This window comes from Procambarus clarkii, chromosome 51, assembly GCF_040958095.1.
Source record: "Procambarus clarkii isolate CNS0578487 chromosome 51, FALCON_Pclarkii_2.0, whole genome shotgun sequence".
In the NCBI taxonomy this organism is placed as follows: Eukaryota; Metazoa; Arthropoda; class Malacostraca; order Decapoda; family Cambaridae; genus Procambarus; species Procambarus clarkii.
Window position 1 is genome coordinate 13447261 of NC_091200.1, and position 12265 is coordinate 13459525.

At 40.9% G+C, this 12265-nt stretch overlaps 1 protein-coding gene across 1 annotated transcript in view; it reads left to right on the forward strand.

Annotated features, from left to right (window-relative positions):
* The window catches only part of Cip4 (formin-binding protein 1-like Cip4), a 260365-nt gene that overhangs the window by 221225 nt on the left and 26875 nt on the right, over positions 1-12265 (forward strand). The window contains 1 exon segment of the mRNA XM_069304033.1: positions 3556-3873. Coding sequence (XP_069160134.1) covers positions 3556-3873 — 318 coding nt within the window.

A 12265-nucleotide genomic window follows, 5' to 3' on the forward strand; every position in this document is an offset into this window, starting at 1 on the left:
TACCGAAGAAATATAAGAAAATTCACCTTCGCAAATAGAGTGGTAGACGGTTGGAACAAGTTAAGTGAGAAGGTGGTGGAGGCCAAGACCGTCAGTAGTTTCAAAGCGTTATATGACAGAGTGCTGGGAAGACGGGACACCACGAGCGTAGCTCTCATCCTGTAACTACACTTAGGTAATTACACTTAGGTAATTACTAATATTTCTCCTCCAACAATACTGTTTGTGGTGTTATTACAGTATATACACACATTATATATAAATATCTACCTGTTTTATTCACCATACTTGTACGAGTTAAATGGTATGGTGTCCTAAGACCATCGTGGTCACCAGTAAACATGATAAATCGTGCAGACGACGCCACCGCCCTCGCCAAAATGGCGGCTCCCAACCTACTCCTCTTGCTGTTTATACCCTCTATACACACGTTATATATAAGTATCTACATTTGTGTTCACCATAGCGAACCACTAAGCTAGTATGGTGAGTGCAGTCAATAAAAGGTGGCCACACACAGTCAGAAGACAATGCCACCACCCTCCCTCCCACAGCATTACTCCTTCCTCAGCATTACTCCTCCCTCCATGGAGCACAGCGCTAAATATCACCACAATCCTGCTATTATCGGAACCCTGGTCAGTTTTATCACAGTCAGGGGTCTTCTGTAATATCATCATCACTACATAATAGCATGAACAAGTATATTATGGCATTTTTAGGCGATGCTGTGGTCACAAGCTGAACAGCAGTGCTGTGAGCTCATGCTGCGTGCGTCAGGCTTGGTAGCCGACTCAATACTGAGGCCCCTAACACCCGGGAATTTGGCCCACGATTTTTTAAAAAAATGGCGTCTGTTTACAAGAGCCCTGATGAAGATGTGGTGAACCCCGTTTATCCGCGGGCTGTTTAACCCTTAAACTGCGCATGGCGTATATATACGCCCTGAGTAACATGTCCCATGGTGCGCATAGCGTATATATACGCCATAGGGTGCCAGGCCTGATTCAAATGACCCGCGGCTACACGGGGTTCACAGTAGCTTCCTCAGGGCTCTTGTAAACAGATGCCATTTTGAAAAAAAATCGTGGGCAATATTCTCAGGTGTGAGAGGCACAGTGCTGTTGGAGCAACCAAGGCCGGCGCACGCAGCATGAGCGAACAGCATTGATGTTCAGCTTGTGACCACAGCATCGCCGAAAAATGTCAAAATAAATATATAATTGTTATTATTTAGCGATGACAATATTACAGATGACCAATGACTGTGATATAAATAACCAGGGTTGTGATAATAGCAGGATTGTTGTAATAATTAGCGCTGTGGGAGGAGTGATGCTGAGAGACGGAGGGTGACAGCATCGTTTACTAACTGTGTGGCCACCTGTTATTGTTTGCATTCACCATACCAGTTCAGTGGTTCTCTATGGTGAACACAAATGTAGATACTTATATATAATGTGTGTATTAGTGTAATAACAGCAAAAGGATTATGCTGGGAGGAGCCATATGGGTGACGGAGGTGACGTCGTCTGCACGATTTGTCTAGCTGTTTAGAGGGTGGCCACTATGCTCTTTGGGCGCACTACAAGCTTAGGTGTACAGTTACGGTGCATACAACATGTAGATATTTATATATAATATGTGTATATAGGGTAATAACACTGCAAAAGGTATTGTTGGGGGAGAAAGTTTAGTGCGTGTGACCTTGAAAGAGTGAGGGAGCCGCCAGCCGCCATTTGTGTATAGCGACGACTCTTAGTGCCTGAACTAACTAATATCAGCTTGGCTGTACAGTTGTTGTGCACAAAATATACACATACTTATATATAACGTCTGTATATAGTGTAATAACACCACAACTGGTATTGTTGGGGGAGAAAGTTTAGTGCGTGTGAACTTGAATGAGTGAGGGAGCCGCCATCTGTGTATAGCGACGACTCTTAGTGCCTGAACTAACTATATCAGCTTAGCTGTACAGTTGTGGTGAACAAAATATATACATACTTATATATAACGTCTGTATATAGTGTAATAACACCACAACTGGTATTGTTGGGGATGAAAGTTTAGTGCGTGTGACCTTGAATGAGTGAGGGAGCCGCCAGCTGCCATCTGTGTATAGCGACGACTCTTAGTGCCTGAACTAACTATATCAGCTTAGCTGTACAGTTGTGGTGAACAAAATATACACATACTTATATATAACGTCTGTATATAGTGTAATAACACCACAAATGGTATTGTTGGGGGAGAAAGTTTAGTGCGTGTGTTGAGGCAGTGGCAGCGAGTGGCTGGCTGGTGTGTGGCGGTAACTCCTCGTTGCTTTTCGACTCTCAATACCAACTTAGTGGTTCGTTATGGTGACCAAAACATGCCAATACTTATATATAACCTGTGTATAGAGTGTAATAGCAGCAAAACTATTTGTTCATTGTTTTATAAACATAATAATTGAATCACTAATATGCACATCATACTTTTGAGTATAGCGATTATTAACCACTTTTATTATATAAATATATTACAATACACACTATTGAATAATATTACTGCAAAAAAACTAAGAAAAAATCAATCGGAGACATTGAAACAATTAGGTACTGTAATAATATCTTTGTGGCAACTCCCATCTGTCAACGCGGGTGACGCTGACCGGGTCTGACGACCGCTCTGTCAACGCCCACTTTTTGCCAGACTTCCTCGGTCAATTGCGCCCAAAATATGTCACCTACAATTTTTTTTTTATTTTTTCCGTGCTCAGGGGACACCAATTAACATGTCTAGAAGACGAAAAAAATTTTTTGAATTTTTTTTTTCTTGTGCACAGGGGTGTAAATGTCCCAAGGACCCCTGAGCAGTGTAAGGGTTAAATCTTGCGTAGTACTCCAAAGCATCATATGATGCGATGCGCAATTTACTGCAAGTCGGTCAAAGCATCATATGATGCAATGCGCAATTTAAGGGTTAATTCACCTTTGGGTAATATAAAGAGTTACCAGAATTGGTGTTTCCTCATATATACCAATATTTTGAATGAACGAGTTGTGGATAAGAGAATTTATATTGTTGCATGATTGAGTTTGATGAGGTGTACTGTATAAAATACGTCATGGTTGGATTTGACATGGTGGTTGGAGTTTTGTAATGTACTCTTTAGAAAATACTGGACAGTTGAATTTGGTATATGGTCTTAAGTAATGCATCCCTGTATAACATCAGCAGTCTACAGTATATTTTATCTAAACACAATTTGTTAAGCAGTTCTGTCTTTGTCTTTGAGCAGTAGTCACAAGATAAATATGCCTTTAATACTTAGTTATACAGTATAGATTGATGTATTGTAGATCATTTTGTATTTATCTAAAAGACTCAAAATTGCACATCCAGCATCTGTCAACTTCTTAGTTACAGGTAACTTATGAATGACAGAGGTACAGTATATGTATCAGATTTGTCTAATTAGGTCAGGATTTTTTTTATATTTTCTTTATATATTATAAGTTTTTGACTTAAGTGTGTGTAAAAGCTTACTGTGATATTTTACTTTTTCAGGGATGGGCTCTTAAAGATGAAAGAAGTGTACGAGGGAAATCCATCACTTGGTGACCCAATGAGTATAATGGGCCAGCTCAATGATTCTTGTCAAAGGATTGAGAAGTTACGTGCAGATCTCCAACGGTATCAGGCCATGTTGGAAGATGCAGATGGTGATATTCAAGCTGGGATAGCATCAGGAGGCCCATCTACTCCCAATGCCTCACTGGCACGGCATCATAGCAGTGTCCTGTCGCCACATCACAATGGAGGAGCTTCTCCTAGATCCTCTGTCACATCCCATCGCACATCCCTCAGCGACGAATCCCTTTCCCGGTCAGCCTCTGACTCCTCCGTCTGCACCAATCCTCCCTCCTCCAATACTACCACAACTACCACAACTACCACCTCCCTTCATCGTGTAGCCATCTCTGCTCTGGCCACCGCCACCACAACAACCACAACAGGGGAGGGCAACAAAGCAACCCCTTCTGACCCGCTGCCCTCTCAGGGGTCAGTTTTGCACTCATTTTCACAGCTGACAAACACGCATTCATTAAATTATTTGCTTTCCAAACCAAAGTTTTTTCTTCAGTTTATTCTGTATCATGTGTTTTTATGTTGTACAGTAATTGTCATTAAATAAAGTCTTAATTTTTTTTTTAAGTGACTTCGTGTTTGTTAGCCAGTAATTTGGTTTAAGGTTATTTGGTCAGCTGCTTGATTATGGTACTTGTATCTGCAAATGTCTTCTATCAGTCTTTTCTCTTATTTTGTTGAGCTGGTATGCAGTCACTTTAATTGGAATGCAGTTTGGATCTTAAAATATATTCTGGGCTGATAAAGCATGGCCACTTAGAGTAAATTATAATTTTCTCTTGACATTAACCATCTTTGTACTTTAGCTATTGTGCATGAGGGTTCGTTAGATCTTAAGTTTGGAGTGTGACAAGTGCTCAAGTAGTTTTTTTTAAATATATTTAAGTCATTTAGGATTTTCAGAATACAAAGGTATGAGGGGGTATTTAAAAATGTTTTGCAACTCGAGCTTCTAAGAATAAAATAAAATGAAATAAAATTTCCTCTATATTGCATTTATAAATGTAATAATCCTCTGTTTTAATGTACTGTACTTTTAACTATTTTTATATTTTTAAGATATCAATTCCCAGATAATAGTACATTTTGACTGCACCACTAACCATTGATAATGAACTGCAAAAATTATCTTCCCGTAGTGTTGTAATGTGATTTTTAAACTGCGTGATCCCCTTACGAACAGATAGGATCTCTGCAACTGTAACCATTTAAAGCAATACAGTATCATGCAGTAACAGAACACCTTGGAAGTGGAAACTATTTCCACTTCATCTTTAAGATTAACCCTTAAACTGTGCATGGCGTATATATACGCCCTGAATAACATGTCCCACCGTGCGCGTGGCGTATATATATGCCCAAGGGTGCCAGGCCCGATTCAAATGGCCCGCGGCTACACGGGGTTCACATTAGCTTCCTCAGGGTTCTTGTAAACAGACGCCATTTAAAAAAAAAATCGTGGGCAATATTCTCGGGTATGAGAGGCACAGTACTGTTGGAGCAACCAAGGCTGGCGCACGCAGCATGAGCGAACAGCATTGCTGTTCAGCTTGTGACCACAACATCGCCGAAAAATGTCTAAAATAAATATATAATTGCTATTATTTAGCGATGACAATATTACAGATGACCCCTGACTGTGATATAAATAACCAAGGTTGTGATAATAGCAGGATTGTTGTAATAATTAGTGCTGTGGGACGAGTGATGCCGAGAGACGGAGGGAGATAGCATCGTTTACTGACTGTGTGGCCACCTGTTATTGTCTGCATTCACCATACCAGCTCAGTGGTTCTCTATGATGAACACAAATGTAGATACTTATATATAATGTGTGTATTAGTGTAATAACAGCAAAAGGATTATGCTGGGAGGAGCCGAGGTGACGTCGTCTGCATGATTTGTCTGGCTGTGCAGAGGGTGGCCACTATGCTCTTTGGGCACTCTACAAGCTTAGGTGTACAGTTACAGTACATACAACATGTAAATACTTATATATAATATGTATATAGTGTAATAACACTGCAAACAGTATTGTTGGGGGAGAAAGTTTAGTGCGTGTGACCTTGAGTGAGTGAGGCAGCCGCTAGCTGACTGTGTGTATAGCGACGGCTCTTAGTGCCTAAACTAACTATATCAGCTTAGCTGTACAGTTGTGATGAACAAAACATATACATACTTATATATAACGTCTGTATATAGTGTCATAACACCACAACCGGTATTGTTGGGGGAGAAAGTTTAGTGCGTGTGGCCTTGAGTGAGTGAGGCAGCTACTAGCTGACTGTGTGTATAGCGATGGCTCTTAGTGCCTAAACTAACTATATCTGCTTAGTTGTACGCTTGTGGTGAACAAGACATGTAGTTTCTTATATATAACGTCTGTATATTGTGAATAAAATATAAAACAGGATGGTGGGAGGAAAAAGTGGGCGAGTGAGGCGTTGTTTAGGGAGTGGCATTGAGTGGTTGCTGATGTGTGGCGGTAACTCCTCGCTACTTTTCGACTCTCAATACCAACTTAGTGGTTTGTTATGGTGAACAAAACATGCAGATACTTATATGTAACCTGTGTATAGAGTGTAATAGCAGCAAAACTATTTGTTTGTTGTTTTATAAACATAATAATTGAATCACTAATATGCACACTATACTTTTGAGTATAGCAATTATTCACCACTTTTATTATATACATATATTACAATACACACTATTGAATAATATTACAGCAAAAAAACTAAAAAAAAAATCAGACATAGAAATAATTAAGTGATAATATCTTTGTGGCAACTCCTATCTGTCAGCGCGGGTGATGCTGACCGGCTCTGACGACCACTCTGTCAATGCCCACTTTTTGCCAGACTTCCTCGGTCAATTGCGCCCAAAATATATCACCTACAATTTTTTTTTTATTTTTCCCGTGCTCAGGGGACACAAATTAACATGTTTAGAAGATGAAAAAATTTGTTTGAATTTTTTTTTTTTCTTGCACACAGGGGTGTAAATGTCCTCAGGACCCATGAGCAGTGGAAGGGTTAAGTATAATTTGGAGGATTAGGCACACAAAGTAACTGATCCCCAAGAGGATGGGCACAAGAGTAGATCTCACTGCCTATAATCAGGTCAGGTCAGGCCAGGTTAGGTTAAGTAAGCATTACTAGACAAGTAATCCAACAATTCAGTTGTCATCATTTTAAGTTGATTTTTTATTAAAACATTTAGGTACATTTGAATTTATACAGCTACCTTTGACTATACGTTAAATTATTAAGAAACATATGAGCTTTAAATACCCTTTTTTTCTGTGGAGAGCCCCTCCGGCTCCCCGGCGCTATACCGGGCTGATGTGTATATATTAGACCGTGGCAACAGTCAGTCGAAGGAGTCCTAGCCTACAGAGTACCACGAGCCAGGACCTGGCCCCCTCAGAGAGGCATGAGGAGCAATGGCCTATAGACACCCCCATATGTCTGGAAGCAGTCTATATCTGCCATCTACCAGGTCAGGCACCCAGAAAGGTAGGAATCCCAAAACAAACTTCAGCTGGTTAAAAATTGCAAACCGAAAGCCGAACTAGCAAGCGGAACTCCCCCATTCGAAAAAAACAAGTAAACTAGCATGATGTCACCACAGCCGCTGTGGAAGGTCTGGGGGGGGGGGGGGGATATGGAGTAGTTGGGTTCTGTACTTAGAGTTGAGGAGCGAGTGGTGGCTGCCTCCCGGATAAGTCCCTCTTTTACTTTGTGTGGTTAGGTAGCTCCTGGAAGCCGGAGAGGTTCTTCACAAAAAACCAGTGTTGAATTTAATGAAACACCATTTTCTAGGTGAGACCCAGAGGTAGGGAGGCCCCCCCCCCCTTTCCTCACCCTGGGAGGGAGAGTTGCAGAGAAAGCAGCACGGCAGCTGTGGTGATATCATACTTGTTTGCCTATTTTTTTATTGGAGAGTTCTGCTTGCTCGTTTGGCCTTCAGTTTGCAATTTTTAACCAGCTGGAGTTTGTTTTGAGTTTCCTACCTTTCTGGGTGTCTGACCTGGTAGATGGCAGATATTGACTGCTTCCAAACACACAGGGGTGTCGGTTATCTTGAGATGATTTTGGGGCTTTAGGTGTCCCCGCGGCCCGGTCCTCGACCAGGCCTCCACCCCCCAGGAAGCAGCCCGTGACAGCTGACTAACACCCAGGTACCTATTTTACTGCTAGGTAACGGGCATAGGGTGAAAGAAACTCTGCCCATTGTTTCTCACCGGCGCCCGGGATCGAACCCGAGACCACAGGATCACAAGTCCAGCGTGCTGTCCGCTCGGCCGACCAGCTCCCTGACCGGCCGACCGGTGTCTATAGGCCATTGCTCCTCACACCTCTCTGAGGGGGCCAGGTTCTGGCTCGTGATACTCTGTAGGCTAGGACTCCATTGATTGACTGTTGCCATGGTCTAATATATACACATCAGCCTGGTATAGCTCCGGGAGCCTCCGGGTCTCACCCAAAAAATGGTATTTCATTACATTCAATGCTTTTTTTTTTTTTTTTTTTTTTTTTTTTTTTTTTTTTTTTTTTTTTTTTTTACCGACTTGTTTTACTCATATTTGACCTATGTATCCTTTGAACTAAATTAAGATTAGACATTTTAAAATTGTATTGCTTTAAGTTGTTTAAATTGGTTGCTTTCATAATGTTATGCAAAATGTTGGTGATTGCACGAAATCTTCTAATTATATCTGCAAGGAATATTCTGTTTAGCCATTATTATTATTTCTGGTGATAAGTGTAATTCTGACCAGCAATTGTGGCATGTCTAGTACTAGAACCTCTTTCAAGCCCTTGAAGGTACTGGTTATTAACATCTCAGCTTAGGACTTGATATGAACCATCTCAAGTGAGGAATGTACCTGATGGTAGTTCCTGAGGGTCACTGTCCTCACTTTCTAGCCTCAGGCCAACCTTCAGTGTTAGTGTATATGCCTAATAAAGGATAATAATGTCCAGACATCAGCTGACAATGTTGATATTGCCAAATCTGAATTCAAACCAAATTTGGGTATCATGAGAAATAGAAAGCTATATGCACAACATATATGTTGCAAAACATTTTGACTGCCCTTCTTAGGATTTGAAATACTGTAATGTCTAAATGAAATGAAAACTTCAAAAGTAATCCTTAGCACTTGTAAGGTAAACGGTTGGTAGTGTGTAATTACCTAAGTGTAGTTACAGGATGAGAGCTATGCTCGTGGTGTTCCATCTCCCCAGCACTCTGTCATACAACACTTTGAAACTACTGATAGGTTTTGGCCTCCACCACCACCTCCAACAATTTGTTCCAACCCTGTACCATTCTGTTTGTGAAAGTTAATTTTCGTATATTTCTTCGGCATCTTTGCTTAGTTTAATTCTATGACCTCTGGTTCTTGAAGTTCCAGGTCTCAGGAATTTTTCCTCCATCAATTTTATTGATTCCTGTTACTATTTTGTACGTAGTAATCATATCACCTCTTTTCCTTCTATCTTCCATTGCCGGCATATTTAATGCCTCTAACGTCTCCGTGTAACTCTTGTTTTTCAGTTCTAGGAGCCACTTAGTGGCATGTCTTTGCACCTTTTCCAGTTTGTTGATATGCTTTTTAACCAACGTGCTGCGCCGAGTTTATTGTGAAATTCCCCCTGTGCGCATAAAAGTATTCCTAAAAAAATTTTTTCTTCTTAAAATGATAAATTCTCTTCCCTGAGCTTGTCTATGTAAAAATAAATACCAAATTCCACTTACTTTGGCTGTGGGGACGTGGACAAGGTGCGCTGTGACGTCATCAGGGGCTGGTCTCCCGTGTGCGTCACACCCAGACTTGAATGGTCGCGCGGGCCATTAAAGTACCAAGTGTTGCCACAAATATATTTTCAATTATTTGTTCTATGTATTTCCAATGCGGTTTTATTTGTTTTTTTTATTGTATATGATGCATATTTGTGTCCTTTACAATATGTATACAGTAGAACGTTTATAATGTTCCATGGAACTGTGATACACGTGTCAGTAACGTGTTCACAATAAATGTTTATTGTCGCAATATTACTTGTTAAAAATTCACTAAAATTACAATATGTACAGTTTCACACATTTTTATACATACATGTCATGTCACATAGGCCTATGTGTGTAATGAAGTAAGGATGAAGAGGGAGAACGGCCTATTGACATAGCTCGAGTGCATGGTGGGGGGAGTTGTGTAAAACCCTGGTTTGTGCCTCGGAGAGGCTACAGGATCCAGTAAGTTCAGTAGAACCTCGGTTTCAACTCCTTTTGTCCATGTCGTAGCTCAGTCGATTAAGGCAGCGTCTGGGATGCTCTCGGACGCAGGTTCGAATCCTCGTCACGGCCCTTGTGGATTTGTTCATTTGATGCATCACGTAATTGTGATTTCTGTGTGTAACACACTTGGGAACTTTTCATTTAATGTTTCACACATTTCCTTTTCATTTTCCGTGAATCTATTTCCCATTTTCAACCTCTGAATATTATCCTTTACCTGCAATTTGTTGTTTATGAATTTATAAAATAGACCTAGTTCTGTTTTACATTTGTCTGCAATCCCTTTTTCAAAATTTCTTTCTGCCTCTCTCCTCACTGCCATGTCCATCTTTGTATCACTGGTATGTTTGGGGGTTTGGCCTCTTCCTATATTGATTCCATTTTTGTGTCTTTTGGTCTCTGGCCCTCTCCCAATTTCTGTTGAACCAATCCTGTTTCCTAGTTCTGCATCTCTGTTTTGGTATAAATTTTTTTGTGCCTTTATCATATATTTCACAAAACTTGACATACATCTCATGTACTGCCGTACCTAGCAACAGGTCTGTCCAATTATACTCGCTAAAATTTTTTCTAAGATCGCCATAATGTCCTCTTCTGAAGTCAGGGTTTTCAACTGCTTCAACCACCTTATTTTCTTCCAGATTATAATGCATTGCATACTTTATTCCCAAAAAGACATGGTCACTTTACCCAAGGGAGGAAGGTACTGAATGTCAAATATCTCTTCCTCCTTCCTGGTAAATATCAAATGTAGCATGGAGGGAATGTCCCCTTCCCTCATCCTCATAGCTTATTTAACATGTTGATACAAGAATGTTTCCAGGATGAGGTCTACAAATCTACAGGTCCAAAAATCCTGTTCTAGCTTCATATGCTTCCAAGTCTATGGATTTCAAGTTGAAGTCCCTGACTACCAACAGTCGTGATCTATCTTTATCAGCTCTCGCTATAATCTCTCTCATTATTGTTAGAAGACCCTCTCGTTTACTATCTAGCTCCTCCTTTGTCCATGTGTTGCTTGGCGGTGGACTATATGCATTTATGATCATTAGTTTATCATCCTCATGGCAGATCTCTAGTGCTATTACATCAACGTCTCGTGGATTGGCAATCATTATTTCGTTCACCTTTAGGTGTTCTTTCACCAGCACAGCAACGTCACCGCCTTTCCTAATTTTTCTGTCCCATCCTCTTTCTGCAAGATAACTTAAAATTCTTATAAGGCAATATTCTAAAAATCTTAATTATAATAAATTTCAGCAGGCTTGAAGAAAGTATATATTCTTTGGAATAGAAGAAAGGGAATGACTTTATTGAAGATGATGTTTTGCCCCAAAGGCCTTACCGGTCTAACATAGATTTACATGACTAGCCACCTAAAATGACTGTTAAGTATGATATAGCCCTAACAGACAAAATCATCCTCTTCAAAAGTATTGACTCAACATGTTTGGCTGTAATGTTTTGTCACTAGTGTGGGTGCTCTTGTGCTATCATGGAAAATAGGACGTTTCTTGTGAGTAAACACTCGTCTCCATTCCTTCAATCATTCATCTATATAAGTATTTCTACCTATACACCATTATAATACTTGTCCCTTGCACCATCATAGTACTCATACCCATACTCCTTCATAGTATTCATACTCCTTCGTAGCACCCATACTCCTTCGTAGCACCCATACTCCTTCGTAGCACCCATACTCCTTCGTAGCATCCATACTCCTTCGTAGCACTCATACTCCTTCGTAGTACTCATACTCCTTCGTAGCACCCATACTCCTTCGTAGCATCCATACTCCTTCGTAGCACTCATACTCCTTCGTAGTACTCATACTCCTTCGTAGCACTCATACTCCTTCGTAGCACCCATACTCCTTCGTAGCACCCATACTCCTTCGTAGCACTCGTACTCCTTCGTAGTACTCATACTCCTTCGTAGCACCCATACTCCTTCGTAGCACCCATACTTCTTCGTAGCATCCATACTCCTTCGTAGCACCCATACTCCTTCGTAGCACCCATACTCCTTCGTAGCACCCATACTCCTTCGTAGCACCCATACTCCTTCGTAGCATCCATACTCCTTCGTAGCACTCATACTCCTTCGTAGTACTCATACTCCTTCGTAGCACCCATACTCCTTCGTAGCACTCATACTCCTTCATAGTATTCATACTCCTTCGTAGCACCCATACTCCTTCGTAGCACCCATACTCCTTCGTAGCACCCATACTTCTTCGTAGCACCCATACTCCTTCGTAGCACCCATACTCCTTCGTAGCACCCATACTCCTTCGTAGCACTCATACTCCTTCGTAGCA